This window comes from Coturnix japonica, chromosome 28, assembly GCF_001577835.2.
Source record: "Coturnix japonica isolate 7356 chromosome 28, Coturnix japonica 2.1, whole genome shotgun sequence".
NCBI classification, from domain to species: Eukaryota; Metazoa; Chordata; class Aves; order Galliformes; family Phasianidae; genus Coturnix; species Coturnix japonica.
The window spans coordinates 470522-498508 of NC_029543.1; the positions used below are offsets into that span (position 1 = coordinate 470522).

The window sequence follows — 27987 nt, forward strand, 5'->3', positions numbered from 1 at the left end:
CTGCTGCCCTTCGGTGCATCCGCGGCGTTACCAAATAATCTACCCCAAGTCCTTCCAAGGCTCTTCCCTTCCCTTCCCATCGCTGCTGGCAGCCCGGGGAACAAGCAGCTCCTTGTGCCGGCCCCGGGGGCGGAGGGGAGATGGGAGCAGCGCAGAACCGGCAGCCCCTGGGCTGGGAGCGGGGAGGATTCAGAGCTGAAACCTCCGGAACCTGCTGCGTTCGGGGCGAGAGGAAAGGGAACAAGGGGGAAGAAAACACACACGGACCGCCCGGCCTAGGCCCGCCCCGAACCCCGCCTCCTTCCGCCCCGAGCCGGGCACTGCGCGGCCTGAGAGCCGGGATGGGGTCGGGATCGCGGAGCCGGGACCGGAGGGACCGAGAGAGGAACCGGGAGCGGTCCGACAGCGAGGGGAGGCGGCGGCGGAGCCGGAGCAGGGGAAGGAGGAGGGAGGAGAGCTCGGGGTGAGCGGGGCCGGGGCTGGGGCGGCCTCGGTGCGGAGCTGGGCCTCGGCCTGAGGGAGGCGGGGAGCGGGGCCTGGGGCGGCCGGGCCCGGTGGGGAAACGGGCCCCGTGCGGCCTTGAGGGGAGCCCGGCCCGGTGTGGGACCGGTGAGGGACAGGACTCGGCCTGACTGAACCGGGCCCGGTGCGGCTGAGCGTCGTTGGGGAAACTGGGCCTTGTGTTGTGGGCCGGGCTGTGCCTGCGGGGCCGGGGGCAGCTGTAGAGCCTGGGGTGGGAGCTGGGCCGCGGTGCCGCCGGCCTTTGTTTCATGGACCGGCCTTGGTGGGGTTGGGTTCCTGTGGGAGGGAATGGGACTGAGCTGGGCAGAACTGGGCCCGGTTTGGTTGGGCTCATCGGGAGAAACTGGGCCTTAAGTCCTGGTACCAGGGTGGGCTGAAGGCACACGAGGAGACCTGGCAGCTCCGTGTGGCTGGAATGGTGTCAGTCACCATCACAGAGCTCAGCCCTGTTGTTAACCATGAACAGCCTCAGGTGCACACAGTAACACTTCTCTCCTGAAGCGCTTCTTCGATGCAGAGCCCAAAATCATTGACCAAAATGTGAATTTCTCCCCCCAGTTCTGACTCCGACGATGAAAGACAGGCATGGAAGAAGAAAAGGAAAAGCAGGGACCAGCACCATAAAAGCCAAAGGAAGCACCGCTCGCGGTCACGGGGTCGTTCCTCTGACTCGAGTGCAGAGCGAGACAGGAGGCGAGCGCGGAGCAGGGACCGGCGGAGGAGGAGGGCTGGCTCCAAATCCTCCGTGTCCTCGGTCAGCTCGCCCTCCCCTCCACGTGCCCGGAGCCAGGAGGAGTCGGGGCAGCAGCTGAGCCTTCAGGAGCGCTTGAGGCTGAAGGAGGAGAAGAAGAAGCAGGCTGCGCTCATGAAGGCCTTGGAGACACCGGAGGAGAAACGAGCCCGTCGGCTGGCCAAGAAGGAGGCCAAGGAGAGGAAGAAGCGGGAGAAGATGGGCTGGGGAGAGGAGTACATGGGTTACACCAACACGGACAATCCCTTTGGGGACAACAACCTGCTGGGCACATTCATTTGGAGCAAGGTGAGGGCTCCATTCATACCTGGTGGTGGCTGAAGTAGCGTTTGAGGGAGCTGGGGATCTCTGGCAGGCTGGGAGCTTTCTGGAACAGCAGCAGTGGGGGGATGCAGCGTTCTGCTGCCCCTTGAGAGGCTGAAGGAGGTTGCCTGGTTTCATGGCTTCTCTTGGCTGCTCTGCTTCAGGCACTGGAGAAGAAGGGGATCAGCCACCTGGATGAGAAGGACCTGAAGGAGAGGAACAAGCGAATCCAGGAGGACAATCGCCTGGAGCTGCAGAAGGTGGGATCAGAGTCCCTCTCTCCCTCCTACTGTCTGTCATGGACAGCCCAGCTCTTCCAGCTGCTCCCAGCCCAAACTGAAAGTTCCCTTGTTCTTTCAGGGGGATTTTGTAGGGTGTGAGTGCCACAGAGTGCTCACTTCTGTTCCAGGGTGAGACTTTCTCCTTGGGGCTGAGTCCAGCTTAGGATGTACTGACAAGGACAAGTGCCAAGTCACTGCAGGGAGGCACTTGGTTGTACCCAATGCCCTGGGAGGCCCAGCAGCCTCACATCTCACTCTGTCCCTGAGCAGGTGAAGCAGCTGCGCCTGGAGAGAGAGCGGGAGAAGGCGATGCGTGAGCAGGAGCTGGAGATGCTGCAGAGGGAGAAAGAGGCGGAACACTTCAAAACCTGGGAGGAGCAGGAGGACAACTTCCACCTGCAGCAGGCCAAGCTGCGGTGGGTGGGCTGTTCTGTGAGGATGGGCTGGGGGACGTGGGGGGTGGCAGGTATTGCTCACAGTCTCTCTGTTCTCACCCAGGTCTAAGATCCGGATTCGGGATGGGAGGGCAAAACCCATTGACCTTCTGGCCAAATACATCAGTGCGGAGGATGACGACCTGGCTGTGGAGATGCACGAGCCCTACACCTTCCTGAACGGCCTGACTGTCTCTGACATGGAGGATCTGGTGGAGGACATCCAGGTACCTGGGCTGTCTGTGGGGTGGCAGCTCGGGGCTTCCCTCCTTGAGCTTTAAGCACCAGCAGGTGCCTGAGGTCCTGGTTGTCCTCTGCCTGCAGGTTTACATGGAGCTGGAGCAAGGCAAGAACGTGGATTTCTGGAGGGACATGACCATCATCACAGAGGATGAGATAGCCAAGCTCCGCAAACTGGAGGCCTCTGGGAAAGGAGGACCAGGTAAGCATGAGCAGGTGTTGAAGAGCGTGTGTGTAACAGGTAAAATGTGGCACAGGCTCTGTTGTACACCCACAGGTTTGCAGGGGTTTGCACATTGCTCTGGGCTGGGTGGAGGCTGTGGATGTGACGGCTGCTTGGTGCAGCCCAGCAGTGCTCAGGGAGGCTGATCACCCTTTCCCACCTCTTCAGGGGAGCGGCGGGACGGCGTCAACGCCTCTGTCAGCTCAGACGTGCAGTCCGTGTTCAAGGGGAAGACCTACAACCAGCTGCAAGTGCTGTACCAGGGCATCGAGAGCAAGATCCGGGCGGGAGGGCCCAACCTCGACATTGGCTACTGGGAGAGCCTGCTGCAGCAGCTGAAGGCCTACATGGCTCGGGCCAGGTGAGAGCGGGGCCCGGCCCCTGGCTGGGGTGTGTAAGGGTTCAGCAGTGTCTGTCCCAGCTGTAGGTGTGCTGGATGTGACCTCACTGCTCTCCCCTCACAGGCTGCGGGAGCGGCACCAGGACGTGCTGCGCCAGAAGCTGTACAAGCTGAAGCAGGAGCAGGGAGTGGAGAGTGAACCCCTCTTCCCCATCATCAAGCGGGAGCCGGCGTCCCCCAGTGATGGGTATGCAGCCCAGGGGAGTGTGACTGCCTGGGCACCCCATATGGGCACGCTCCCATCTGTCCTCAGTTGGACCTCAGGGAAGCACGGCTGCCACCTCCATCCCAGTTCTTTTCTCTCTCCCCTTCAGGCTGGACACAGAAGAGAGCATCGTGGTGCAGCCGGGGCCATCCTCAGAGGCAGAGCCTGAGCAGGACGTGGAGGTCAAAGAAGAAGCGGAGGGAGAAGCCGTGCTGATGGAGGAGGATCTGATCCAGCAGAGCCTGGACGACTACGATGCGGGGAAGTACAGCCCCCGGCTGCTGGGCACCAACGAGCTGCCCTTCGACGCCCATGTGCTGGAGGCGGAGGAGGACACACATCGCCTGCTGCTGCTGCGCCAGCAGCTCCAGGTCACAGGTAGGAGAACCCTGCTGGGCTCAGGGGGCCGTGCATGCTCTGGGATGCAGGGCTGGAGGGGAACAGTGCCCTCTGGGTGAGCAAGAGGCAGAGCTGGAGCATGGAGTGAGAGCTGGAATGGCTGAGGGGTGTGCTGAGCAGCTCAGGCCCATGGATTCGGTTTGGGTCCTTTCCACTCCCAGCTCCTCATCAAACTACTTGGGCAGCACACAAGTGGGAAGGCAGTTATGGGTGCATTGCCCAGCCCAGCATCCCGCCCTCCCACCTCAGTGCCCAGCTCTGCTCACACAGCTCCGGGCTGACGCTGCAGGGCTCTCTTTTTCCCCTTCCCTGCAGGCAACGCCACTGAGAGCGCCGACGACATCTTCTTCCGCAAGGCCAAGGAGGGGATGGGGGCCGACGAGGCGCAGTTCAGCGTGGAGATGCCGCTGACGGGCAAAGCGTATCTGTGGGCCGACAAGTACCGGCCCCGCAAACCGCGCTTCTTCAACCGCGTGCACACGGGCTTCGAGTGGAACAAATACAACCAGACCCACTATGACTTCGACAACCCGCCCCCCAAGATCGTGCAGGGCTACAAGTTCAACATCTTCTACCCCGACCTCATCGACAAACGTTCCACCCCCGAGTACTTCCTGGAGGCCTGTCAGGACAACAAGGACTTTGCCATCCTGCGCTTCCACGCGGGGCCGCCCTACGAGGACATCGCCTTCAAGATCGTCAACAGGGAGTGGGAATATTCCCACCGTCACGGCTTCCGCTGCCAGTTTGCCAACGGCATCTTCCAGCTGTGGTTCCACTTCAAGCGGTACCGGTACCGCAGGTGAGCTGGGCTCAGCCCGCTGCCCGGCCCCCTCCGCCTCCCGCAGCCCCAGCGCCGACCCGTTGCCTTTTCCCTCTTTGTGTTTTCATCCCGAGGGACTCTGAGACTTTGGTGCAAATAAATGGGGGCTCTTTTATGCCGTTGTGTCCCTCATGTCCCTGCCCCCCCCAGCACTGGGGGCTCCTCCATCCCCCTGCTCCGTGTTAATGTCCCCGTGGGTGCCCATCGCCCCTTCGGTCAGAGCTCCATGTCCGAGCTCTCCATCTCAGAGCTCTCCATGCCCCGTTCCCAGCGGCTGCTGCTCCCTTTGGTCCTCAGTCGCAGCCCTTGGTCTGCTGGGGCGCCAGCCGCGGGGGGAGGAGGAGGAGGAGGTGGGGGGGGGGGTGTGAGATGTGACCGCGACATCTCCTTACAGGGCAAAATCCGCTTTCTGTGGCCCTCGGTCCCTCCCCTCGTTGCTGAGCGCTGCCCGGGGCCGCCGGGTGCTGGTACGGGGGGAGCGGGGCGGGGGGGGCACGGCCCGGCCTTGTGCTGAGGGATGGGGGAGGAGAAGCCTCGGCCGTGAACTGCTGCTGCGGGACGCGGCTTCGGCTTCCTCCCCCCGGGGCTGGCAGCATCCGCCTCCCCGCTGCCCCCACGCCGCTGTTTCCCCCAGCTCCCCCTGGGGCCGCCCCAAAGCTCGTCCCGTCATCCCGTCCCGCTGCTCGGGGCTCGGTTGGCAGCGTCCGGCCCGTAGCTCGGGAGCGTCCCCCGGCCCCTCGCCCGCCTCTGCCCCACGGCTGGGGGCACCCGCCCGCCCCACGCGTTTCCCATCGCTCCGGACATCGCCACCCGCTCCTTCCTGCGCGCTATTTAAAGCCGTGGAGCAGCTGCCGCCGGGGCACGGGGGGGTCCCGAGGCCGGAGCAGGAAGAAAAAGGGAGAAAAAAGGGAAAACCACGATCGGCCCCGAGCGCTGCGCTCAGCCCGGCGTCCGTCGGCTCCCGCTGCACGTGTGACCCCCGGGGGCGTCGGATCATCACCCCGCGGCCCCGCACATCGACCCCCCCGCACCCGCATCCTCTGCACCCGGGGGGGCTGCGGGGGGTCGCGGTTCGGTGCCGTCCGCTGCCGCCCCTCGTTGTGCCGTTAAGGGCCGTCCCGGTGTCCTCCAGTGAGCGGCTCCGGCGCTGGGAGTGGGCGGTGCGGCCAATGGGGCGGAGGGCGGACGGGGTGGTCGTGGGTTGGGAGGGGTCCTGGTGGGGGGGGGGTCTCGTCCCGGTGCGCCACACACGGCGCTGGGTTCGGGGCGGCGCCGTGAGTCCGTGCAGCGCCCGGTTCTGCTGCTGCGGCCGATGCGGGGCCCCGCGCTGCCCACGGAGCGGTGCGGGACCGGGGGGGGCCCGTGGGGTGACGGCCAACCCCCCCCCCCTCCAGGCGCAGGAATCCGGCTGGGGTAAACAAGTGAGTAACCCGGATAAGGCGGCCCCGCTAAACAGAGCCGGGCACTGCGCGCCCCGCTGCCGGAGCGGGTACAGGTGAGCCGCGGCCACGCGAGTCCCACCCCACGCGCGACTCCGTGCGGGAGCGCGGCCCCGGGTCCCGCCTCGGCCCCATCGCGGGGCAGCGCTGCGGGCGGCGGAGGGTCCGGGCGGGGCGGGGAAACGGGACGGGACGGGACGGGGGGGGCCGCTCCCAGCCCGGCCCTTCCCCGGCGCCTCCCGCGGGGCAGCGCTGCGCCCACCCGCAACCGAACCGAGCTCCGATCCCAGCCCCAACCCACCGCCCCGCGGCGGCTGAGAGGTAACGGCTGGGGGGTCCGGGGGGGACACAAAGAGGGTGGGACAGACAGAGAACCCACCGGGATGAGAAGGGCGGGGGGTGGGACGGACGGGTGGAGGGGTCGGGATGGGGGGAGGGAAAAGGGGGAATGAGGGAGAGAGGAGGGAGGGGGGACGCACCGCGGAGCTGGAAACGGCGGAACGATGGATGGAGCGTCCGCCACGGGCAGAAAGGCTGAGTGGGGCGGAGCGGGTGGGATGGGGGTGGGGTGGAGATCGGGATGGGGATGGGAACGGGAATGGGATGGGATGGAGACGGGAACGGGAATGGGAAAGGGATGGACTGAGATGGGACTGCAATGGAGATGGGGATGGGATGGGGATGGGATGGGATGGGATGGGGATGGGATGGGATGGGATGGGGCCTCGTGCCGTGGATCCCAATAGGGACAGGTGCTTTGTGTCACCGCCGGCGGCGCCGCACACCGTGGGTGTCTCCTGCCCGGATGTCCCCTGGAAGTCCCCTCTCTGGGCTCCATGGCTTTGATGGCCGTGGGTCGGGGGAGGGATGCTGGGGCTCTGCCAGCTCCGTGTGACGTGGTCGGTGCATTTCCCGTCCCGTCTCGGTGCGTTTCTCTGCACTGAGGGCAGAGGGGATGGAGCGCCCAGCCGTGTCCGACGGGCCGTCGGGTGGGGGACGCTGCAGGGAGCGCCTCAAAGCCAAGAGGAGAAATGGGACAGGAGGGACCCGCAGCTCTGTGCTCTGTGCTGCACTTCCCCAGAAAAGCACCATCCCGGTGCCAAAAACCCCATTAATGCCCCCCCAGCCCCCACCGCAGCTGCCAACACGTTCCAGGGCTGCCAATTAGGAGCAGAATCTGCGCCCCCCGGGGCTCCCAGCAGCCCCTGTGCCCCCTAATGGGGCCGAGGCACAACCTCAGGGTCTGTTCCCCACAGGAGCCGCCGTCCCCACACCGCAGACTGAGGATCCTCTGCCCCACGCATGAATTCCTGCCCGTAAGTGTCTCTGCGCCGCTCTGCAGCTCTCTGGCTCAGTTACAGCCCTGCTGGTGCTAATTGAGCTCTCATTAATGTTTTATGCCCTCTAAGTGCAGCCCTGACAGCTTGTGGGGCCATCCATCCCCACATCCCCTCGCTGTCACCAGCAGATCCGTGGCTGCAGGATGAGGTGTGAGGAACTGGGAGTCCCACATGGGGAGTGGGCCCTTCTTGCTGAGCCCCATGGGGCTGCCCAGCTGCCAGGGACACCTCATGGCTGAGGGTCCCCTGGGGCGCAGGGTGACGTTGGGTGCACAGCTCCATCCAGGCAGTGATGGGACCCCACAGCCGTGGGGCACTGCAGGCGGTTTGGGGACGTTGCTGTGCTGGCTGCTGTGGGTCCTCATTAATGTTGTGGTGCTGAGGGGTGGGGGGGCAGGGGAGGCTCTGTGCTACACGGCTCCGGGTGCGAACGTCCGCCTGCGGTCATCGCCACGTGGGCACCAGCCACAGACACGGGGTTTGGGGGGGGGGATGCTTTTAAGCTAATCCTGCCCCTGTGTGTGGGATGCAGACACGTCCCTCCTCCCAGTTTGGCACGTGGAGCTGGGACCGTGTCCCCACTGCGCCGCAGGGATGGGGTTTGGATGAGCCCCCCCGGCACGGGATGGAGCCCAGCTGGCAGCGTGTGCTGCTCCAAACAATGAGCACATGGGGCTGGTGGCTGCTGCCCCGGTGACGCAGAGGGGACGGTTAATCCTGTCCAGCTGTAGGGCTGGGGCCTCAGCGCCCCATGGGACACCCCACATCTGCAGGCTCTGGGTGGATGACCTGTGTTAGGGTCAGGGTTGGTGCCAGGATCAGTGTTAAGGTCACGGTCAGGGTTAGGGACAGGGTCAGAGTTGGGATTGGAATCACAATTAGGATTAGGGCGAGAGTTCTGGTCCCTAATGCTGCTCTTATCCGCACAGAGCCCAGTGGGATCAGCGCTGGCACCAGGAACACGCCATGGAGCCCAGCTTGGAGGGCGCCTGAGGCCACCAGGATGGGGTGGGGGGACACGGAGCCCCCCAACGTGAGCCTGGCCAGCCACCCCCACACCTGCTTTGGGGTGGTGAACCTCAGCCTCAGCCTCAACGTGACGCAGCCCAAAGCCATCGCGTCGCCGTGGTTCTCCACGGCCTTCGGCCTCATCGGGCTCTGCTCCAACCTCTTCGCCCTCTACGTCCTGCTCAGCTCCTCCCGTCAGCTCAGCAGCCGTTCACGCTCCTCCTTCCTGGTCTTCCTCTGTGGGCTGGTGGTGACAGACTTCATGGGGCTGCTGGTGACGGCCGCCGTCATCATCCCGTACCACTTCACCAAGTTCAACTGGGCCCAGGTGGATCCCGGCTGCCACCTCTGCAACTTCCTCGGCTTCTCCATGGTGTTCTTCGGGCAGTGCCCGCTGCTCCTGGGGGCCACCATGGCCGGGGAGAGGTTCGTGGGCATCAACCGTCCCTTCTCTCGCTCCACGTCGGTGTCCAAGCGCCGCGCGTGGGCCGTGGTGGCTGCGGTGTGGGGCTTCTCCTGCGCTCTGGGGCTGCTGCCGGTGCTGGGTTTGGGGCGCTACACGCTGCAGTTCCCCGGCTCCTGGTGCTTCCTCACCCTCCTGCCCGACGCCGGCAACGTCGTGTTCTGCCTCCTGTTCGCGCTGCTGGGCGTCTGCTCCGTGCTGCTCTCCTTCGTCTTCAACACGGTCAGCGTGGTCACTCTGTGCCGCGTCTACCACGACCGCGAGTCGGTGCAGCGCCGGCGCGACAGCGAAGTGGAGATGATGGTGCAGCTGGTGGGAATCATGGTCATCGCCACCATCTGCTGGATGCCGCTGCTGGTGAGGAGCTGGGCTGGGGCAGCCCCTGTGCCCGTCTGGGTTGGGGGGGTTTGGGGTGTCCCTCCTGGTCAGGTCCTGTGGTCCCGGTGTCCTCCCTGTGTCCCTCCTGGTGAAGCCCCAGGTCTCCCTGTATCATCTCCATGACTCTTAGTGAACCCCTGTAGTTTTGTGACCTCCCCGATCCCTGGGGACAAAGCCCCACATTTTGGTGTCCCCACCACATCCCTCTGTTGAGACTCAGGGCTGTGGTGTCCCCCTGCATCTTGCAGAGTCCTTCTGTCCCTTTGGGTGTCCCTTGGTCTTGGTGTCCCCCCCATTGTCCCCCATGGAGATGTGCTGGGTCCTGGTGTCCCCGTAACTGAGACCCCCAGTCCAGACGTGCCCCCACTTTCCCTCCCCATCCTTTGGGGCTCTTCCCACTTGGCGGCCCATAAAGGTGCCCCCTCCCTTCTCCCCCCAGATCTTCATCATCCAGACCTCCCTCCAGCAGCTGCGGACAGGTGCCCCCCTCCACATGCTGCCGGGACAGACGCAGCAGCTGCTGCTCATCTACATCCGAATGGTCACCTGGAACCAGATCCTGGACCCCTGGGTTTACATCCTGTTCCGCCGTGCGGTGCTGCAGCGCCTGCACCCGGGGCTGCGCGCGCGGCCCTCCCTGCTGTCCCTCTACCCCGTCCTCAACCCCTCCCTGCGCCGCAAGCTCACCCAGGAGGGGCGGCTGCAATAGTGGGACCCCCCCCTTTCCTCCCCTCCCTTTGATTCTGGAGGTTTTGTTCTGTTTTGGGTTTTATTATTATTATTTTTCACCTTGCAGCTGCAGGAGCTGAGTGCAGCGGGGGGGGATGGGGGACCTGATGGGGTGGGCATGGAGGTGTGTTCCCCCCCCCACCTCCTTCCCCATCCTGCTCTGTGAGCCCCCAATAAAGCACAGCTTGTGCAGCACTGTGTGCCCCATGGGAGGGGGGGGCACGAGCACCCACAGCCCCACAGCAGCCCCACACCTCCAGTCTGTGTGTGCAAAGGGCAACATGGGGGGACCTCCAGCAGCACCGGCACCCCCAGGTGGGTAACACGGAGGGGGGGATCTGGCCGCCCCCCAGCTACTCCTGCCCCCCATGGGGGCTGCAGACGGCTGCCCAAACCTCGGCCACAAACTCCTGGGGGAAGGCGAACTCTCCCAGCACTGAGTCGAGGGCGCAGGCGAGCGCAGCGGCCGTGGGGCTGCACTTGGCCATCTCCACCATGGTGGCAGCTGCAGGAGGACGGGGGTCAGGGGGGGAGGTGGGTGTAGGGCTGGGGGGGCACAGAGCAGCACCCACCCAGCTCGCAGTCACGGATGCCCATGTAGCTCTCCAGCAGGTCGTCCACGCGGCGCGCAGCCTCTTCCTCCACGGCACTGGGCTGTGGGTGGGGATGGGATGACATTGAGGGGTCACCCCGTGAGGAAATTCCCCCCCCCAGGCAGGTGCAGGGGGCTCTGGGGGTTCCTTACCCCCTCCTGCAGCGTGGCCGGGCCCTGTGCACGCAGTCGCAGCGTCTCCTTCCCAGTGGACACTCTGCCTTCAGGTGGGCACTTGCTGCTGCTCCGCGTCCTCTGCCCGATCATGTCTGAGCCCCACAGCGGGTGGGAGGGGGCCCAGGGGTGGGTGTCCAAGAAGAAGGGGCAGGAGTGATGGAGGGTGACCAAGGATGGCCAGAACCAATGTCCCCCCCACTGCCCCTTCCTGGGGCTCAAAGCAGAGCAGCCCCCCCCACTCACCAAAGGCCTTTTTGGGCTGCACCAGGCGCAGGGTGAAGGGCTGAGCGCGGGGCAGCTCGCGCAGCATTCGGGCCACCTCGTAGTGCCGGCAGCCCACGATGGTCTGGTCGTTGATGGCCTCGATGCTGTCGCCCACACACACCGTCTGGATGCGGTTGATGATGCTCCCCTCCTTGATCCGCTGGGGGGGGACACACGGTGACACCACCCTCCGTGCACTGATTTCCTTTGGGATCAGGCAGAGGAGACCCCAAAACGCCCCCCCAGGTCGGGGCAGCCCCAGCCCCAGCCCCACACATCCCCACCTTGATGAAGGCGTATCCGGCTCCATTGTCGGTGATGGTGAGTCCCAGCGCATCCTCCGTCTTGGTCACCTCCACCTCTTTGGTTTCCCCGCGGACGTGAGCGAAGATGAAATCCTCCAGCCCGATCTGCCCCCCCAGCAGCTTCTGCATGTCCACTTTGTGCGTGTTCAGCGTGCAAAACAGGATCTGCCCCCGGGAACCCGTCACCGCCGCTGGGGACGAGCCCGGGACGGGCGTCACCCCCCTCGGCCCCCCCGACCGACCCCTCACCTCGGTGGGGGAGATGCCGAACACCTCGGCGATCTTCCCGTACAGCTCCTTCACGTTGGTGAAGCCCTCGATGCGCCCCGTGTGGCTGCCGTGGGCCAGTTGGGTGCGGAACACCAGGCGGGGCCGGGCGCGGGGCGGCCGCGGGGCCGAGGTGCCGTCGGCGGGGGGCGGCTCGGAGACCCCCGGCTCCTGCCCCACGCCGTTCTCCATGGGCCCGTCCTCCCGGGCCTGCCTGCAGCGCCTGCCCGCCCGCCGCATCGCGCTGCCGCTGCTGAATTATGGATGGGCAGCGCCCACCGAGCGCCCGTAACGCGATGCCGGGACCGGGAACACGATCCTACAACCGGGTCAGCCCCACGGATCGGGTGCGCGGAGCCACGGCCGCATCCTGGACGCGGGGATGGGGCGGGGAGGAGCTGCGGGCAGCTGCCCTGAGCCGTGGGGCAGCGAACTAAAGGCGTGGGGATAAAGGACGGGGATGGGAAATGATGAGGAGCCCCCGGAGCCGCTTTGGAGCCCCCCCCCCCTGTACATAAATGCACCAACTCCAAAATTGTTTGGTTTATTTTTCCCCAAATTTATTCACTCCCGTCCCCATCCCGAGCCCACGAGATGGCGACCAGGAGACTCCACTGCAGAAAGAACCAACCTTGCAGGTGAGAGAAAAGGGTGGGAGCCCAGCCCGGGTTAAACCCAGGAAGGATCCACGTAGTGCTGGTAAGAAAATAAGCCACTCTAATAGAACGATCTGAGATGGGTGACTGGCAGCCCCAGCGCCGGCACAGCCGCTGTCACCGTGGTCCCACAAAGGCAGGGAGGGGTGGAGCCCCACAGCCCCCAGCATGGAGGGGAAGGAGCTGCCCCGCCTGGTCCCATAGCACGGGGAAGGAGGGGCAGGCAGGGGCACGGAGCTGAAGGCACCACAGGCAGCAGCGAAGGGAACGGGGAGGATTAAATAAAGCAGCCACGGCCTCGAGGCAGCGCGGGCCAGGTCCGTCCTGTTGGTCCCCAGAAGCTCGAGGTGCTGAGGTGTCACCCCGGGGTGCAGGGGATGAGCCGGACCCCCAGCAGGGGCTGCCATTGCAGGAGCTCCAAAGGACAGCGCTGCGGCCCGGCCGGCCCCGGGCTCAGGCAGGGACTGGTCCTCTCACAAATGTTCACTATGGAGATGAAGGCAGTGCCAGGTGACCCAGTTCTGCTCTCCTGTCCCACAGCAACGTGGGCACGGCCCCAACCTCCCCCTGCACCCACATCAGGACACATAGGGGACCCACCTGGCAATGCGGGACAGGATCTCCTTGATGCGGACCACCAGCTTCTCGTGCTGCAGCGGGTTGCTCTCGATGGCGCTGTGCAGCTTGGCCATGTAGAAGTCCAGGGTGCTCAGCGTCGGGGTCTCCCCAGTGCCTGTGGGGCAGAGATCAGTGAAGTCCCCATCCATAATGGGATGAGACCCCGACTGCGGGTCCCACGTCCTGCACCAACGCTGCCCCACACTCACCGGGGATGGGGAGGGAGGCGAAGCTGGTGGTGAGCGCCTGTCGCACCGACTGCAGCTGCTGCTGCAGGGCCAACGTCTGCCTCTCCTCCTGCGCCAGCTCCTGCTCCAGCTTCTCCTTGGCGCAGTTCATGCTCTCCGTGTGTTTCTGCAGGATGGCGTTCTGCTCCTCAAACTCCGTGTTCATCTTCCGCAGGCGCCGCAGCTCGGCCTCCCGGGCTGCAGGGACAGAGCGGGATCAGCGGGGCTCGGTGATACCCAGCCCAAAGTCAGCCCCTCCTCCAGCCCCACACCTTTGTTTTGGTCCAGGAACTCCTCTGTGAAGATGGGAACGTCGAAGGTAGAGAAGGCATCGCTGCACTCGCCGGCCTGGGGGGCAGCAGGGGATGGGTGAGGCAGGAGGACCCTGTGTCCCATCCCACCCCGTGTCCCATCCCATGTCCCCACCCTGAGGACAAGGAGCTGCAGGCTGGGCATTGCCGTGTGCCGCCTCCTGCAGCTCCAGGCTCCGTTTCAGTTGGAACTGGGGGCCCTGGAGCCCACCCTGGTTCTCCCTCAGCCCCTCCTCACCCATCCCGGGGTCCAACCCCAGCAGCACCACGCTCCTGTTTCCCCACGTGGCCTCACCTTGTGCGGGTGCCCGTTCAGCAGAGTGTTTGCTGCCGCAGAGCCGGCGTCCTCTGGTAAGAAGGAGCAGGTTACCCCCAGGAGACCCCCCAGGTCCCCCCGGCTGCATCCCGAGCACAGGGCAGCAACGCAGCAACACAACACACCTTTTTTGATCTTCTTCTCCTGGTATTCCCGCAGCTCCTTCATGTATTGCTGCTTCTCCCGCTCTGCTTCGTCCAGGTAACGCTGCGGCCACAGCAACACTCAGCCCGGCCCAGCAGCAGCTCCCAGTGTGACCCCATCCCACACCTTGAGGCCCAGCAGCACCGGGACAGGCTCCCAGGAAACATTTTGGTGCCCAGACCCCATGTACACAAAGATTCTGCTCCCAACACACCGAGATGGGGCACGGCCATTCCCAGCACAGGGCAGGAGCTCCCAGGAGGAGCAGGAAGGTGCAGGACCCTTTGGAGAGCGCTGCCCTGCAGGATGAGGGACCCGTTACCTGCTTCTCTGAGAGCTGCAGTTTGCTCCACTCGGCCCCCAGCATCTTGGTGATCTCAGGGAAGGGCAGGTCGGGGTGTTGGGTGCGGATCTGCTCGCGCCGCTCGTTCAGGAATCGCACGTAGCCCGTCACCGGGGCCTTGGGGCCGTTGGGAAGGATCTTCTTCCTCTTCTTGCCCTTTGGCCAACCCCTCTTCTTCACCGGCTGGTGTCCCGAGGATGTAACAGGACAAGAAAAGGACAAGGGGGTGTTGGTGGGAGCACAGGGACGCTGCGCTCCAAACCACAGCTCTGCCCATGGGTCTGCCCAGCCCTGCAGTGCAGCTCAGCCCAGGATGGAGCTGAGGGATGGAGCAGGTCGGTCCATGCACGAAGGGCCCTCAGAGGCCGCTGCTCACCTCCTCCTCACCGTGTGGCTTCTCCCCGCTGGCACGAGCCGCCTCCCCCTTCTCCTGTTTGATGGCCACCAGGAAGTTGCCATGCTGAGCCTTGCCCGTGCCGTGCCTGCAGACAGAAAGGACCATCGGGACGGGCCATAGCAGCACTGCAACACCCCAGCAGCAGCCAACCCAACCCAACCAGTGCCCCCAAACCCCAGCCCCACTTCCATCCCCACACGACCCAGCAGCCCCACACTGAGCAGCTCTGCCCACATCACAGCATCTCCCCCGGCTCCTTCCCGTGGCACCGTTGTCCCTTTGATCCCACAGCAGGACGGGACGCGCTGCCCAGACACATCAATCCCACGCTGGCTGCGTCCCACGCGAACACACCCAACCACATCACAGCCACAAGGACGGAGCCGTGAAGAACATCGGTTTTCCACGCAAACATCATTAATTTGCACTTTCATCAGAGTCACAAGATGGATGAAATGGCGCCGGGTCAGCACAGACCCCACGAGGGAGAGGAAATGTGGATTAATGCTCAAAGCTGGATGGATCCAGGCCGGCCCCGCGGCTCATTGCACTGTCACACCACACACTGGGTGTGAACCCAGCCCTGCACAGAGCCCCCAGCCCATCAGATGATCCTACATGGGGTACAATCAACCTCTGCTTTGGTGGGGCCTGTTCTGCTGGGTGCTGCTCCCACAGCTGATGGGATGGCGAATGGACCTTGTGCTTCCTGGGCAATCTGCTCCTGTGTCTCTGTGAGGCCTCAGCTCCGTTATCAGCCCTAACGAACCTACAGCTCCACCACGGAATGTGCTGGGAGCTGCTCAGCCTCCCCCACATTCCTGTCGTGCCACAGGTCGCTTTGGGATGTCAGTGTGTTCCAGGCAGGGTCCTGCTCGAACCACAGCCCCTCGGGGGGGGGCACTGCACCCTGCACAGCTGGGGTGTGCTCGGGGCAGGTGACAGGCAGAGCGTGGTGCTGAGCACCCAAATGGACACGAACACGGACCTGAATGGCACCAGGTGTGTGACTGTGGGACAGCCCCGATGGCGGCACTGGGGGCACTTACAGCATCACTGCGGGCGGCTGCTTCGCGCTGTGGGCCATGGGCTGCCGGGGTCACTCGGAGTCAGACCCTGAGGGACAAACCCACAGACGTCACTTGGGGTCCCTGGAAGCCACAGTCCCCAATTAAACCCCCCCTGGGCCAAGAAACCCCCAGACCCAAAGGACATCGCTCCCAACCCCCAGAGCCCAAAGCCCCCCAGCTCTCCCATCCAACCCCAGCGGTTCCCACCACAGACCCCCATTCACCCCCACAAATCTCCCCCCTGTGACACCCCCCAACTCCATCCATCCCCCCCATGGCCTCCATTCACACCCAGCAGTTCCCCCACCACGAGGTGGGGGAATGGGGGTAATGGGGGGGATCCCAATGGGGGGCCCAATGGGGGGGGAACGGGGAAGGTGGGGGTGTGGGGGGGAGAGGGGTGGAAAGGGGCCTGGCCTGGGCTGGGGGGCTTGGGGGCCGCTGTGGCTCGGGGGCTCAGAGTGGTTTCTGCTTTCCCCGCAAAGCTGAACTGGACAGAAACTGCTCCTAGACTGCAGAAAACCTGAGCGGTGATAAAGAGCTAGTAGTTAAGAGCTCGGACTCCTCGGATGCCTGAACTGAAGGTGGAATATAAATCCAATCCTCACTTTCACCCTAACTTTGCGAGTGTTTCCGCAATTCGGCGACTTGTGACTTGACATATTTTTGGGATCATGGGGGGTAAATGGGTCTTGGAGGGGAGAAATGGGCGGTGAATGGGGAAACATTGGGGGGGTGAATGGGGAGGGGAACTGCTGGGGTGAATGGTGGGCACCCTCGTATGCTTAGGGATGAGGTCGTGCATTGTGGTGGAGGTCTCCTTCGAGGGGAAGCTCGATGTGTAGAGGACATAGGATAGGGAAAATCTGAATGTGTCATGTGTGCTGGTAGGAGTGAGTGGCTCATGCCGAATACCAGCTCGGTCACCTTGATGCCTCGTGCTGTGGGCTAGGCGTACTGAGTGACTATTATTTGCTCCTGTGGGTCTCATTCCGTTTGAATATGTGAGAGGCTGGGGCGAGCATGAGGTAATGACCTGTGCACCATAGGAGTGTGTGGAATGATTGATGTGGAGGTGATAGATTGAAGTGAGGTCCTATTGGGAGCTGGGTACCGGAAATGGATGATGCTTCAGGTCAGGATCATATGACCAAATGTGCCTGAAAGAGCACTGTCCAACTAGTGAGGCGTAATTTTGTTGGGCACGAGTGGTGCATGCATGGTCACTCCGTAGACGATGAGGATCTGCATCACATTGGAGAGATTATTGTGGGATTTGAGACTCTTGCTGTTTTCAGCTGTTTTCGCTTCTGCAGATGGCCTCAGAGAAAGTGCGCGAGGGTATGGAGAAATGAGGAGGCTTTTGGCGATCTGCTGAGGGGAGGATTGCGCATGAAGACGCAGACTTGTTATTTTTCTCATTTGTTGGCGTACTTGCCGTTTTTAGAGATGTAATTAGCTAGTAGGCTCTCGAAGCTAAACAAGGCGTTGGGATTTGTGTTCTCAATAAGGGTGCAATTTTTGGGTCATACTCGCTAGGCTTACGGAGAAGCCAATGCATGGCCAAACTTTAGAAAGATGTAACTATCGTAGGTGTTTTCTAAGCTCTCATGTTGCTGCCCTGATGGTGTGGTATCTGGCTCTTCACAAGTACATGCCATGTATATCCCTCGCTAGGGCTGCACACACGCATTGACGATAAGCAGACAAACCTCGCTCGTTCCGGCACTCATATGAAGGATGACCGTAAAGAGCTTGACCACCCTTTGCAGTTTTATTCATGATGCCCACAGGCCCATTCGTCGCTGGAGCATGATGTGCGACTTGCAGTTCACTCACACACCACTTTTATGACCAAACATGGTGTTCACTCTTTATACTCGAGCAGGTAACCGACTCTCTACCTGGCTGGCTCCTCTTTAGTCAAAATCAGTCTGATCACATATTCTCACTCTCTTCTTCGTCTCTGTCCTTGTTCATCCCTGCTCAATTCGTGTGAATACACCTCAGTCTTTTGAAAGTGAGACATGTACCAGGGTGGGACTCACTAAAGTTTGCCGCCGGCCAGAAAGATAATGGTGGCTGGCGCTGCACTTAATGGTTGTGTGTGCCACAGTGGTAAGGGGAATCTCTACTGGCTCTTCCATCTACAGATGGCCACATTATGACAGAAAGCGCACCCAACCACGTTACTGAATGAACCGAGTCACACTACTCCCAAGAGAGTACCAGAAGTCGGCATGCGTTGTGGGTGTGTACTCTTGTATCGTCACTGTCTAGAGAGCAATCGCTGGCGTGCAGGATGAAGAACACAAGCTATACTGGATAGAGAGTGGCTCTGCTCCTATCAGTTAAACCAATTCTCTCGGTGTTGTGGTGCCGAAGTCTGTAACGATAGCGTATCATTAGTGCAATTGCTTTTACAGTAGTATATTATGTACACTTGCGCGTTCTATGAAAATATTTTCTACTTCACAGAGACACAGGGCCAAGATTGCCGAGAATACTCGCTACGTAAGACGTGGTACTGCTATCTATACTTTTCTCTGTGATCAATTGCACACTCTATCTTTAGAACATAGTTTTACAGTCGAAGAGTGTTTACCAGTCCACCTTTAGACAAGACGCTAGTAACTCTCACTCTACGAATGTCATGCACACGAAAGTGGTCTAGCGGATTTGATATAGTATTGATATCCTCACACTCTCAAGTTTCATAAGGGTTTCTCTCTGATCGTGTGAAAGATGAGATGTGATTGAGGCTTCGCTGTATGACAATGGCTTGTGTGACGCTTCTGTTCCAAGCCTCTCCAGATATCACGAGTTGCTGCTAAATCAACATTCTTGTTCTCTCTGCCCTGATTGGCTCTATAATAGATGCCTATACTTGCTTCTCCTCTCGACAGAGTCAACGGAGAATCGGCATTATAAGAGGATCAAATGTCGACTAAGCTGTTCTTTGAGCTATAGCTATAATGCGCCACCACTAGTATCGCTCTCGCCGCTACATCGAGTTGGAGGATGAGGGCTCTGTACGTGAAAAGTCCCTCATTTATTGACCTCGCACTGCAGTTATATAATACCCAATAACTCTCAGTCGTCGTGGACTAGAATAGCTGACCTCATGACCTCTATATGCCTCAGTGTTGCTAGTGTTGCTCAGAGGTGTGAGCTGTGGAAGACCTGGGATTCTATATATTTGCTATACGATGGGGCTCGCTTTCCTGTCGATGAGTTCGGTTGGTGTATTCTTGTCGAGTTTGTAGAGTGCTCTCCATAGTAATGGTTTTACGGGTGTGTGATGGTGTGAGCGTGTAATGACTCCCTCAGCGGATTCTTGTCGCGTGTAGACGTAGTTGGGGTGCTTGTGTTCTCTCAACTTAAACACGTGCTCTGTGATCGCGTAGCGCCAGGCGATGACTCTCTAGCGTTGCATACAGATCTGTTGTGGGGACATCTGGGGGTGTGCGCACACGAGGAAATAAGCGCAATGACGCGGGTAGGATTGGGTCGCTTTCGGCAAGTTCAGACTCCGAGGCAAAGAGATTCAGTCCTTTGTCTGTTTTCACTTCTCACTCTCTGCACCCACTGAGTGTGGCTCGATGCTAGTTGAGTGGTCATAGGATGTAGAGATCTGAGATGGAACAGATCGGCTGCGCTAGTGTCTTATTGTTTAATGGTCTCGTGCAAGGCATCATAATCTCTCATGGAGTGTCGTGTTAGATGTTTTGTGTTCGAATAGAGTGGAATTGGTAGTATTGGATATAGCGCACACAAGCATGCTCCTCAAATGTCCAACTGGTATATCAGTTCCGAAATCGAGTCACACTAATATCTCTGATCTCGACCAGAATGGAAACACGTCTCTGGGGTGTGCTTTCATTCTCGTTGTGAGCTCGTGGAAATGGCTCTCTTCGGGAGCTGATATCCGGTCTCTCAGTCTGCGGATAGCATTCACAATCAAATAAAGAGAACAGGTGGAGTGGCGTCTGACGTAGCACGCGGGAGGATACTTTACAACACACACACAAGAGTGAAGCGCGGATTAGATGTGAATAGTGATGGATGGGTGATGGAGAGAGCCAGCGAGCCCAAATCTGTGAGCCAATTCGTAGCAATGCGTAATCCTATCATTATCGTTTCCTGTGTCACGCGAATGCTATTATGCGTTTACACATGCTCGCATCCACTCTCTGTGTGGGTTTCTGCCTGGAGCTTGCCAACTGCAGGCTCCACGTGTCGTGGGCGAGTACACCCATGAATTGAGTGTCCCACATGGAAAGCATTACATTTTGCTGTCAGTCATGTGAGAGAGACACTGCTCACAAGTGGCGTTCTCGCTGTTGCTTCACTCTACATCGATAATAAACCCCTGCATGTCGCCATTTTTTCTTTGCTTTTATCTCGTTTACGTCCAATGGCAGTGGGACCAAACCAGTTCTCTTACTTTCTGGTGATCGAAGGAAGAGGGAGTTGTGCCAGAGCACAAGCGAGGTTTAGAGAGAGAGAGGGAATCAAATGGATCCCTCTCTCCTTCTGCTCTAGCCAACGGCTCTCAGTAAAAGTCGCAGCCCGTATAATGAGCGTTTAATATGACAGTGTTCCAAAAGAGTGTCAAGAGGCTGGTCTAGCTCATGTGCTCGATTCCTTACTATAATTATGTTGTTGTCTCTAGGATATCAGAACAGTTGCAGGCAGAGAAGCGAGCAAAGAACAGAAATCACACTGCAAGTGGACCCTCACCTCACGCTCACAGAACTGTTCCTGTCTCAGCGCCATAAGTCGGACGCTGATGCTCACAGCCCCGCAGTGGCTTGCACATTCGTGTGAGTTTAGCTTTCCGCTAAAGTTGCTACAAAGAAACTCTCTTTGCTGAAAGATGGAAGTATACAAGATGATTAATGATTCAAGTAGTTCAAAGTCATTCTGTTTCCCGTTCTATCGTGCTGCCAGTGTGATACGTGGGCAATTAGCTGCTACTCTACACGCCAAATCTATACAAGTTAGTGGGAGTTATCTACATTCTAAGTCACTATTCTATGAAGCTGTCCTCACTGTGGAAGTTCAATTAGCCCATGCTGTGCTGCGTCTGGAACTCGAGTGAGAGGCTACCAAAACACATACTGCCCCTATCCATCTCACTGTGATTTTTTTTCTCTTGCTAATGAGGAGTGATGCGTAAAGAGTTGGTATTAATGATTTCCAAATGTGCATCTATTCATAGATATGTAATCATTGGTCGACGAGTTAGTGGCGCCATCCTTGTGACACAAGACAGATGCTTGGCTCTTTCTCAGGATGTTCTTGCTGAGGGAGCCTCTACATGTGTGGTCTGCATTGCTCTCGAGTGCCTCTTAGGTCTGTGAGAAATTGGAGAACCAGTGTTGTAGGGCCTCCCTCCCTCGCTTCCCCACTGTAGGCAACTACAGCTCTGGTGGGGGCGTCGCGGAGCAGGCATGTGTAGTTAGAGTGATTTTGCTGTGATCTGTTGGCCCAGCAGGACGTGCGCTCTCTCTCAGGTGTTTTAATACCCTCGGACCCTAGTAAATGTCTGAGTCCTTCCCAGACACAGCCTGGTGAGCGCGCTCGCACTTCAGCCTCTGTAACTTCAATGAACAGTGGTCTGGAGTAAGCCAAAAATACCAGCAGCGAGCTCTGGAACTGTGCGGCATACGAGATATGTGAACCGCGAGGACAATACCGAGGAGCATAATAACGCGAAGTCACAAACATCGCTGTGTGCTGTGCGCGTAGAGTTCTATGCTCGATTTGAGTGCTAGCCCTGTGTTCGGGATGGCCACGCCTGCTGGACAGGGAACCGCTGGAGCCGGGCAGGGAGCGATCTCTCTTGGGCAGGGTAAGGCACTTGTCACGCGTTCGCTTATATCCTTTGGTAGTCGAGGGGACGCGAGGAAAACCTCTGCCGAGAACAGCTCGGAAGCAAACGGAACTCGCTTCGGAACTTGAACCTGGGTAAAACACCCTCAGCAGCGGACCGGCAGGATGGCGACGTGTACACGTGGGGCACGACAGGTGAGAGGTGGTTGCTTTGCCCATGGGGTTAGGGCCCCCGGAGCCCGGGCTACTCGGGGCAGGTGCTCCAGGAGGGGCTGAGGCGAGAAACCAGACCCGGGGTGGGGAGCGCCGCCAAGTGCCACCCCCCTTCTCACGCAAGGCCTGGCCCGCGTCGCGAACCGGCTCTACCAGACGTGGCCGCGTGCACAGTGGCGCTCGCCGCGGCGCACCCACTTTGATGGCTGGCGAGCCGGGCAGGATGCGGTGTCCCGGGTGCCTCCTTCCGCCAAGAACTATGCTGCCGCTCCCTCTCTCGTACCGCGCCTCCGCGAGCGCTGGGCGCCTTACAATGCGGCAACCCCAGTCGGTGAAGACGTGGGCGAGCCACGAGTTCAACCCCCGACCCCCCGCCCGCCGCCCGCCTCGGCCTCGGCTCGCCCGGCGCAAGCGCCCCCGCTCACGCGGAGCTCGTGACAAGAAGACGTCCGCAACAGGCGCGGGTGAGCTGGCCCGGCAAATCAGGTACTTGCGGAGCCGCTCCGTCGTCTGGGGCCCCGCAGTCCGGCGTGCATCCACCCGGGGCGGACGTGCGCGAGCTCGATCTGACGCAATAGCGTCCGAGTCCGCGGATGCTTGCCGCTCCTGGACCACGTATCGACTTTCCCATTGCTCTCCGAGCCAGCACGCGCCGCAGGCGGCGTTGCTGCGCCCCCCACGCCACGAGAAGATGGCTGTGGTCAGTGGCGGCAGAGTGCGAGGAGAACTCGAGAGCCTCGTGCTTTAAGGCGCTGCGCGCCTCTGACCGCGGAAGCAGTGGGAAGCAGCCGGGGGCAGCGCCGTGACGAGGCCTGCGGGGGCGCGGAAGGGGGTCCGTATCGTTCTCAAGCAGTAAAACAACTTCTTGTACAGGTACAATCGTAGAATCATTAAGGCTGGAAGACACATTAAGATCATCTTGTCTACCATCACCCACCCCCACCGTTGCCCACTAACCACATCCCACAACAGTTCTTAGAACACCACCAGAGACGGTGACTCCACCCACCTCCCAAGTGCAGTGTGGCCACTGCAAGCACCACTCTTTCAGAGGAAGAACATCTATGACCTAATACCCTCACTCGCTCTGTCCCTCGTGTGAAGTCTTTGAACGAACCATTTACCTCTTGGTTCCTAATACTGTGGCCTGCGCGCTGCCGCCCCTCAGCTCGATCCCTCACCCAGCACCTTCCTTTCAAGTTTCCTCCTTGAGCCGCAGGACCGGAGTAAGGATCGTCCCCTGATCTTCTCTTCTTCCCAGAACTGAACAACCCCAGTTCCCTCAGCACTCCCACACACATTGTGCCTCCGAGATCCCTCACGCTCTGCCTGCCGCTTCTCTGGACATGGCCTCAGGGCCTCACGTCTGTCTTGTATGAGGGGCCCAAACTAGAACTCAGCCCTCGAAGTGCAGCTCACCGACGCGCGTCACCTGTACGTACACGCATGGGGCAATCGCATCCACTTCTGCCTGGAAAGTTGAATACGTAGGTTTGAAGGAACTCCTAGTATATCCGCATAGGAACTAACTCGCACGCGCTTGACGCGTGGCCCAGCCTTGGGCACCTAGATGTGCACGAGTGCTGATTCAGAAACCACTGCTCCAAATAAGGCAAGACGCCTTGGATCTGCCTCTACATTCGTAAGGCGCGATGAAAGGAGTGAGGACAAATACGATTGTGCGAAATTCGCAGAGACAAAGCAGACTGTATCGACTGCGTGAAAATGAATACTGCGCCACCAGAATGAGCTGAGTTGAACGAGCCAAACCTAGCCAGACCATAAACCCATGTCTGCACGAAGTATGACTCACTCAGACTGCTATTCCGTTCACGACGTTACTGCCCAACATCTCTCACGCCACCCTATGGTGTAGAACATTAGATGAGTAGTGAGGCGCGGTGTGATATGGTAGCTCGAGAGGAGCACGTGTGAATATTCCTCGCCTCTTCTCAAGAAAAACAAAGAAGAAATAATGAAGTTGGTCATCCATATGGAGTAATCCTGTGAGTGAGACCACAGTGGAGGTAGTCTCTCATAAAGTCAGAGCTCTTCTCAGGGGTAGCTAATCCTTCTTGAATCTATATCTCTCTGCACCCACAATGGCCATCTTGTGGTGGAGGAGCCGCTACGCACATGGATACATGTCACTGAAAAGCTCCTTGCTTCCGGACTTTCATATCACTTATATGGCGTCAAGATCATGTTCATACACTGCTGCTTGCTGGCTCATCACTTTGCACAGAAGCAACCACGCTCGGTGTTTGCAGCACTCCCATAGCGAGTATACAAAGTGCTACGGCATGCCCGTCATCACTCGTCTCTATTAGGCGATAAGCGAAGGAACTCCACTGCCAGTGGAGTGCTACGAGTGACCTTCATTATCGTCGGCTAGGATTGAGGCTTCACTCGCGTGACTCGAGTGTGACTACACCTCATCTCTGTATGAGCGTGCATGCAGAGGGTGTTTAGAACAGGAGTTCTCGCGAAAGCGCCAGTTCTGTGCCACAGTTGGCCTTTGCTGGAGAGAGCCATATACCAGATCTGTGATGTGTGGAGGTCGGGCGCAGGGGGGAGGCCACCTCCGGCGGTGCTCGCACTAAGAAAACGCAGTCCGGCATTATCTTGCGCCGCGTGTGTTAAGCACGGGCCTGACATGGCAGCCGTCTCGATTGGGGCCCAGGCTAAGATGATGTGAAGTGCAGACGGCAGTAAGGCGGAGCAATGCTATAAGTGGAGCTTACGCTCTACTGCCTTACTAGCGCCGCCCAGCGGGAGCGTAGGACAACAGCGAGACCGAATTAAGGCAGGAGATGGGAGAGGGGCTAGGGACCCCGTTAATTAGGGTGTGCGAGCACCTGGTGGGGTGTCCAGGAAAAACAATGCCCGAGAGGAGGACACTGAGGACGTGATGAGGGCTCTCCGGGGGAGGGTGGCTACTCCGGTCGGAATGTGGGCTTTAGCTGTCGCTGACGAACGTGATTGGAAGAAGTGGTGGGGCATGTGGGGAGCAGAGACAAGGGGAGAAAGGGTCGACTGGGGAGTGGGGTGCGTGGTGGGTGGAGTGGCTGTAGCTAATGTGCAGGGAGGAGAGTTGCGAGCGAGGGTGACAGAGGAGAGGAGTGAAGCGCAGACGGGGGGTAGGGGTGTGCGGAAGGGGGACCGTAGCTTTGTGCGAGTGGTGTTGTGTATGGTGGGATGGTGAAGGCAGGAGAGGGAGGGGAGTGAGAAGGAGGAGGGCAGGAGGAGAGGGAGGCATGCGTGGAGGGAGAGTAGGTCGGAGAGGCAGTGCGAGGGGGGTAGGGGTGGTATCGTGCTCCAGGGAAGGCCCGCAGTCTGCGTGTTGCGTTTGCCTGGGGTGGAAGGGCGGACAGGGGGTTGGGAGTTGGAGGAGCTCGGAGCACCAGGGGGGGCTGGTGTAGGGGAGACTGGGGGGGGGGGGGGCCGGGGTAGGTAAATTGGGGACAGGATGGTGGGGATGGTGGTCAGGGAGGGTGCGAGGGGAGAGGTGAGAGGACGAGCGTACTGGAATGTGGCGCAAGGGAGAGTTCTGGTTGGGGTGCTGCGGAGGCTGGGGGGGGAGGGAGAGGAGGGTGACGTAGGGGCGGGAGTGGGTGTCGGCGGGGGTCTAGGAGAGGTGAGGGGCAGGGATGTGGTGGAGCGTGGGAGAGGGATGTAGGTGCGAACGATTGGTTGCTGGGTGGTTGAGATGCCAGGGGGAAGGGAGGGGATTCCGGTAGGCTGGGTGGATGAGGTATCGGGGTGGTTGAGGTGTGTGGGTTGGTTGGAGGGGTGGGGGGGATTTTGGGGGGTGGCGAGCAGTTGGGTTGGAGGGAGGGCAGTTGGGCGGTGTTTCGTGTCGGTGCGGGTGTGGATGGTGCTGGGTGCTAGTGTGGGGTGCTGGTGTCATGGGTGTGCGTGTAAAGCGGCAGAAAGGAGGGTTTGAAGGCGGTTTTGAGAGAGAAGAGGGGTAGAGGGAGAGAGTGGGGCCTACGTAGGGGGCGCATAGGGGGGAAAGGAGTGTGGTGGGCAGCGATGGGGTCTGTGCCGCGGCCCGGCCGTGCAGATGGTGATGGTGTGGGCGTGTGGCCGTGTGCGGTGTGGGGTGTGCGGTTGGCTGGAGAAGGTAGTGGGTGGCAGGGGCGGAGGAGGGGGGGGGGGCGGGAGCAGAGAAGAGGGGGGGGGAGGCGGGGGGGTGTGTAGGGGGTGGGAGGGTAGATGGGTGGAGGGGTAGGGGTGAGCAGGAGATGGATGTATGTCGCTGAGAGTCAAAGCGTGTGGTGTGGTGTGTTCCGAGGCAGCACGGCGTTAGCAGAGGAGGGCAAATGTGGTTTGGTAGGTGGTACTGGGGGCGAGGGGCGCGGTGGAGTCAAGGAGGCTGGAAGTGCCGAGGGGGGAGTGGAGATGTCCGAGCTGTTCTGGTGAAGCAGCGAGAGAGGTACTCGTGTTTGTTACGAGGTGTCTTTTGAATAAGTCAGGGGGTAGGGGAGTGAGAGGGAGGATGGCAAGAGCCACGTGGTGGAAGCGTGGTGGTGTCGCACAGTTGTGGACGAGCTGAGGTACACACACGGTTGGACTGGGAGGGGCTGCTCGTTGGGGGAGAGGCGTGCGGGCTCGAATCGGTGTGGCCGAGGAGATTTATTGTCGTTGTAGGGGAAGAATGCATGACCCCTGGTGGTGTCGGGGTAAGTTGTGGCGTGAAGAGACTCGGAGCGTGTTGAAGCAGGGCGTTGTCTGTTAGGTTGAGGGGGAAGAGTCAGACTTGATGGGGCGGGTGTTGTCATAATGGGAAGGAGTAAACAGGTGTGGGGTCGGAGATAGGTGTCAGGGGACTCAGCGAGTGGTGCCTGCAGGGGGAGGTTAGCTTGTGGGGACAGTTCAGTCCAGGTTGGGAAACACGGTAAGGAAGGGTGGAGTTGAGGAGAGAGGAGAGTAGAGAGGTTGGGGGGGACTGGTGGGTGTGACGTTGGGGGGTGGGTGAGTGGTCCTTGAAGGCGTGGAGTGTTAAGTTGGCAGCGAGACAAGGTTTGCGACTTGCGGAGAGATGTTGGGGGTAGGCGGAGGCAGCGAAGGGCTGGGGTTTGTTGGTTTGGTGGGGGCTCCGAGGGGGGGGGGGGGGGGGAGAGCAGTACGGGTCCACCTGGACTGCTTTCATCTCCATAGTGAACATTGGTGAGAGGACGCAGCCCTGCTGAGCGGGGCCGCCGGGCCGCACGGCTGTCCTTTGGAGGCTCCTGCAATGGCAGCCCCTGACGGGGGTCGGCTCATCCCTGCCCCGGGGGTGCAGCTCAGGCACCATCGAGCTTCTGGGGACCAACAAAGACGGACTGGCCCGGCTTGCCCTCGAGGCCGTGGCTGCTTTATTATAATCCTCCCGCGTTCCCTTCGCTGCTGCCTGTGGTGCCTATCACTCCGTGCCCTGCCTGCCCCTCCTTCCCCGTGCTATGGTGACCGAAGGCGGGCAGGCTCCTTCCGTCCTCCATGCTGGGGCTGTTGGGGCTCACACTCTCCTCCTGCCTTTGTGGGCCCACGTGACAGCGGCTGTGCCGGCGCTGGGGCGCCAGTTCACCCATCTCAGATCGTTCTATTAGAGTGGCGATTATTTTCTTACAGCACTACGTGGATCTTCCTGGTTTAACCGGGCTGGGCTCCCACCTTTTCTCTCACTGCAAGGTTGTTCTTTCTGCGAGTGGAGTCTACCTGTGTCCATCTCGGTGGCTCGGGATGGGGACTGGGTAGTAGAATAAATTTGGGTGGAAAAATAAAACCAACAAATTTTGGAGTTGGTGCATTTATGATACAGGGGGGGGGGGCTCGCAAAGCGGCTTCGGGGGCTCATTCACATTTCATCCCCGTCCTTTATCCCCACGCTTTAGTTCGCTGCCCCACGTGCTCAGGGAGTGCCGCAAGCTCACTCCCCGTCCCATCCCCTGCCGTCCAGGATGCGGCCGTGCTGCCGCGCAAGCGTGGCCGATCCGTGGGCGCTGACCCGTTTGATCAGGTAACGATTGGTTCCGGTCCGGCTCGCGTTACGGCCGCGCTCGGTGTTGCGCGTGCCCATCCATAATTCAGCCTACGCCAGCCGACACGCGCAAGACCGCTCCGCATTAGTTTCCTTTTGCTCCTCGGTGCAAACATTTAATACACAAAACTTGAAGTAATTTCTTTTATTTATTCTTTAAGCACGGCCTCGATTCTCCAAGCCTTAGGACTCTCGAATGCTCAGGGGCGTGAGAAACTCACTAGTGGTTTGCTATAGTGAGGCATTCTCCAGGCAGCTTCTGACTGGAACAGAGCTCTCTCTTCAGTGC

At 60.3% G+C, this 27987-nt stretch overlaps 4 protein-coding genes across 6 annotated transcripts in view; 2 read left to right on the forward strand and 2 right to left on the reverse strand.

Moving 5' to 3' along the window:
- The first annotated feature begins 125 nt into the window (after positions 1–125).
- CACTIN (cactin, spliceosome C complex subunit) lies at positions 126–4696 on the forward strand. The gene is made up of 10 exons (XM_015886408.2): positions 126–463; positions 1081–1561; positions 1741–1836; positions 2128–2273; positions 2356–2518; positions 2616–2733; positions 2923–3115; positions 3219–3341; positions 3469–3737; positions 4074–4696. Exons 1-10 carry the CDS (start codon positions 141–143, stop codon positions 4562–4564), a joined length of 2403 nt encoding a protein of 800 aa, XP_015741894.2. The 5' UTR covers positions 126–140; the 3' UTR covers positions 4565–4696.
- A 1116-nt stretch (positions 4697–5812) lies between these two features.
- TBXA2R (thromboxane A2 receptor) lies at positions 5813–10130 on the forward strand. 2 transcript variants are annotated; one of them, XM_015886423.2, is made up of 4 exons: positions 5813–6002; positions 7277–7336; positions 8290–9188; positions 9649–10130. In XM_015886423.2, the coding sequence occupies exons 3-4, from the start codon at positions 8364–8366 to the stop codon at positions 9916–9918; spliced, it is 1095 nt and encodes a 364-aa protein (XP_015741909.1). In that variant the 5' UTR covers positions 5813–6002; positions 7277–7336; positions 8290–8363; the 3' UTR covers positions 9919–10130. The 2 variants fall into 2 exon arrangements, with proteins under 2 accessions (XP_015741909.1, XP_015741908.1); XM_015886422.2 differs by lacking the exon at positions 5813–6002 and adding an exon at positions 6214–6341.
- Positions 10131–10233: 103 nt separating this feature from the next.
- GIPC3 (GIPC PDZ domain containing family member 3) lies at positions 10234–11968 on the reverse strand. Of its 2 annotated transcripts, XM_015886425.2 has the most exons (6): positions 11526–11966; positions 11256–11441; positions 10951–11131; positions 10684–10799; positions 10511–10592; positions 10234–10443 (listed from the first exon to the last, which is right to left on the reverse strand). In XM_015886425.2, the coding sequence occupies exons 1-6, from the start codon at positions 11781–11783 to the stop codon at positions 10292–10294; spliced, it is 975 nt and encodes a 324-aa protein (XP_015741911.1). In that variant the 5' UTR covers positions 11784–11966; the 3' UTR covers positions 10234–10291. The 2 variants fall into 2 exon arrangements, with proteins under 2 accessions (XP_015741911.1, XP_015741910.1); XM_015886424.2 differs by having other exon boundaries at positions 11256–11968.
- Positions 11969–12071: 103 nt separating this feature from the next.
- Positions 12072–27987, reverse strand: part of HMG20B (high mobility group 20B) — a 16003-nt gene continuing 87 nt past the window's right edge. The window contains exons 2-10 of the mRNA XM_015886426.2: positions 15605–15674; positions 14535–14640; positions 14138–14341; positions 13797–13878; positions 13651–13703; positions 13317–13392; positions 13027–13242; positions 12800–12932; positions 12072–12685 (exon numbers count right to left, since the gene is read on the reverse strand). Of these exons, the coding sequence (XP_015741912.1) occupies positions 12673–12685; positions 12800–12932; positions 13027–13242; positions 13317–13392; positions 13651–13703; positions 13797–13878; positions 14138–14341; positions 14535–14640; positions 15605–15642 (921 nt within the window). The 5' untranslated portion in view covers positions 15643–15674 and the 3' untranslated portion in view covers positions 12072–12672. The remainder of the gene's footprint in view (positions 12686–12799; positions 12933–13026; positions 13243–13316; positions 13393–13650; positions 13704–13796; positions 13879–14137; positions 14342–14534; positions 14641–15604; positions 15675–27987) is intronic.

What these genes read in the sequence shown, in the direction of transcription:
- GIPC3 (XM_015886424.2), bottom strand. Translation starts at nt 11,783, where the DNA reads ATGCGGCGGGCGGGCAGGCGCTGCAGGCAGGCCCGGGAGGACGGGCCC. An exon ending in CCGGATACGCCTTCATCAAG is followed by an intron (nt 11,132 to 11,255) that starts GTGGGGATGTGT and finishes GTCCCCCCCCAG; the next exon opens with CGGATCAAGGAGGGGAGCAT. An exon ending in GCAGCCCAAAAAGGCCTTTG is followed by an intron (nt 10,800 to 10,950) that starts GTGAGTGGGGGG and finishes TGTGGGGCTCAG; the next exon opens with ACATGATCGGGCAGAGGACG.
- CACTIN (XM_015886408.2), top strand. Translation starts at nt 141, where the DNA reads ATGGGAGCAGCGCAGAACCGGCAGCCCCTGGGCTGGGAGCGGGGAGGA. An exon ending in AGGAGGGAGGAGAGCTCGGG is followed by an intron (nt 464 to 1,080) that starts GTGAGCGGGGCC and finishes TTCTCCCCCCAG; the next exon opens with TTCTGACTCCGACGATGAAA. An exon ending in CTGCAGCAGGCCAAGCTGCG is followed by an intron (nt 2,274 to 2,355) that starts GTGGGTGGGCTG and finishes GTTCTCACCCAG; the next exon opens with GTCTAAGATCCGGATTCGGG.
- TBXA2R (XM_015886423.2), top strand. Translation starts at nt 8,364, where the DNA reads ATGGGGTGGGGGGACACGGAGCCCCCCAACGTGAGCCTGGCCAGCCAC. An exon ending in TCTGCTGGATGCCGCTGCTG is followed by an intron (nt 9,189 to 9,648) that starts GTGAGGAGCTGG and finishes TTCTCCCCCCAG; the next exon opens with ATCTTCATCATCCAGACCTC.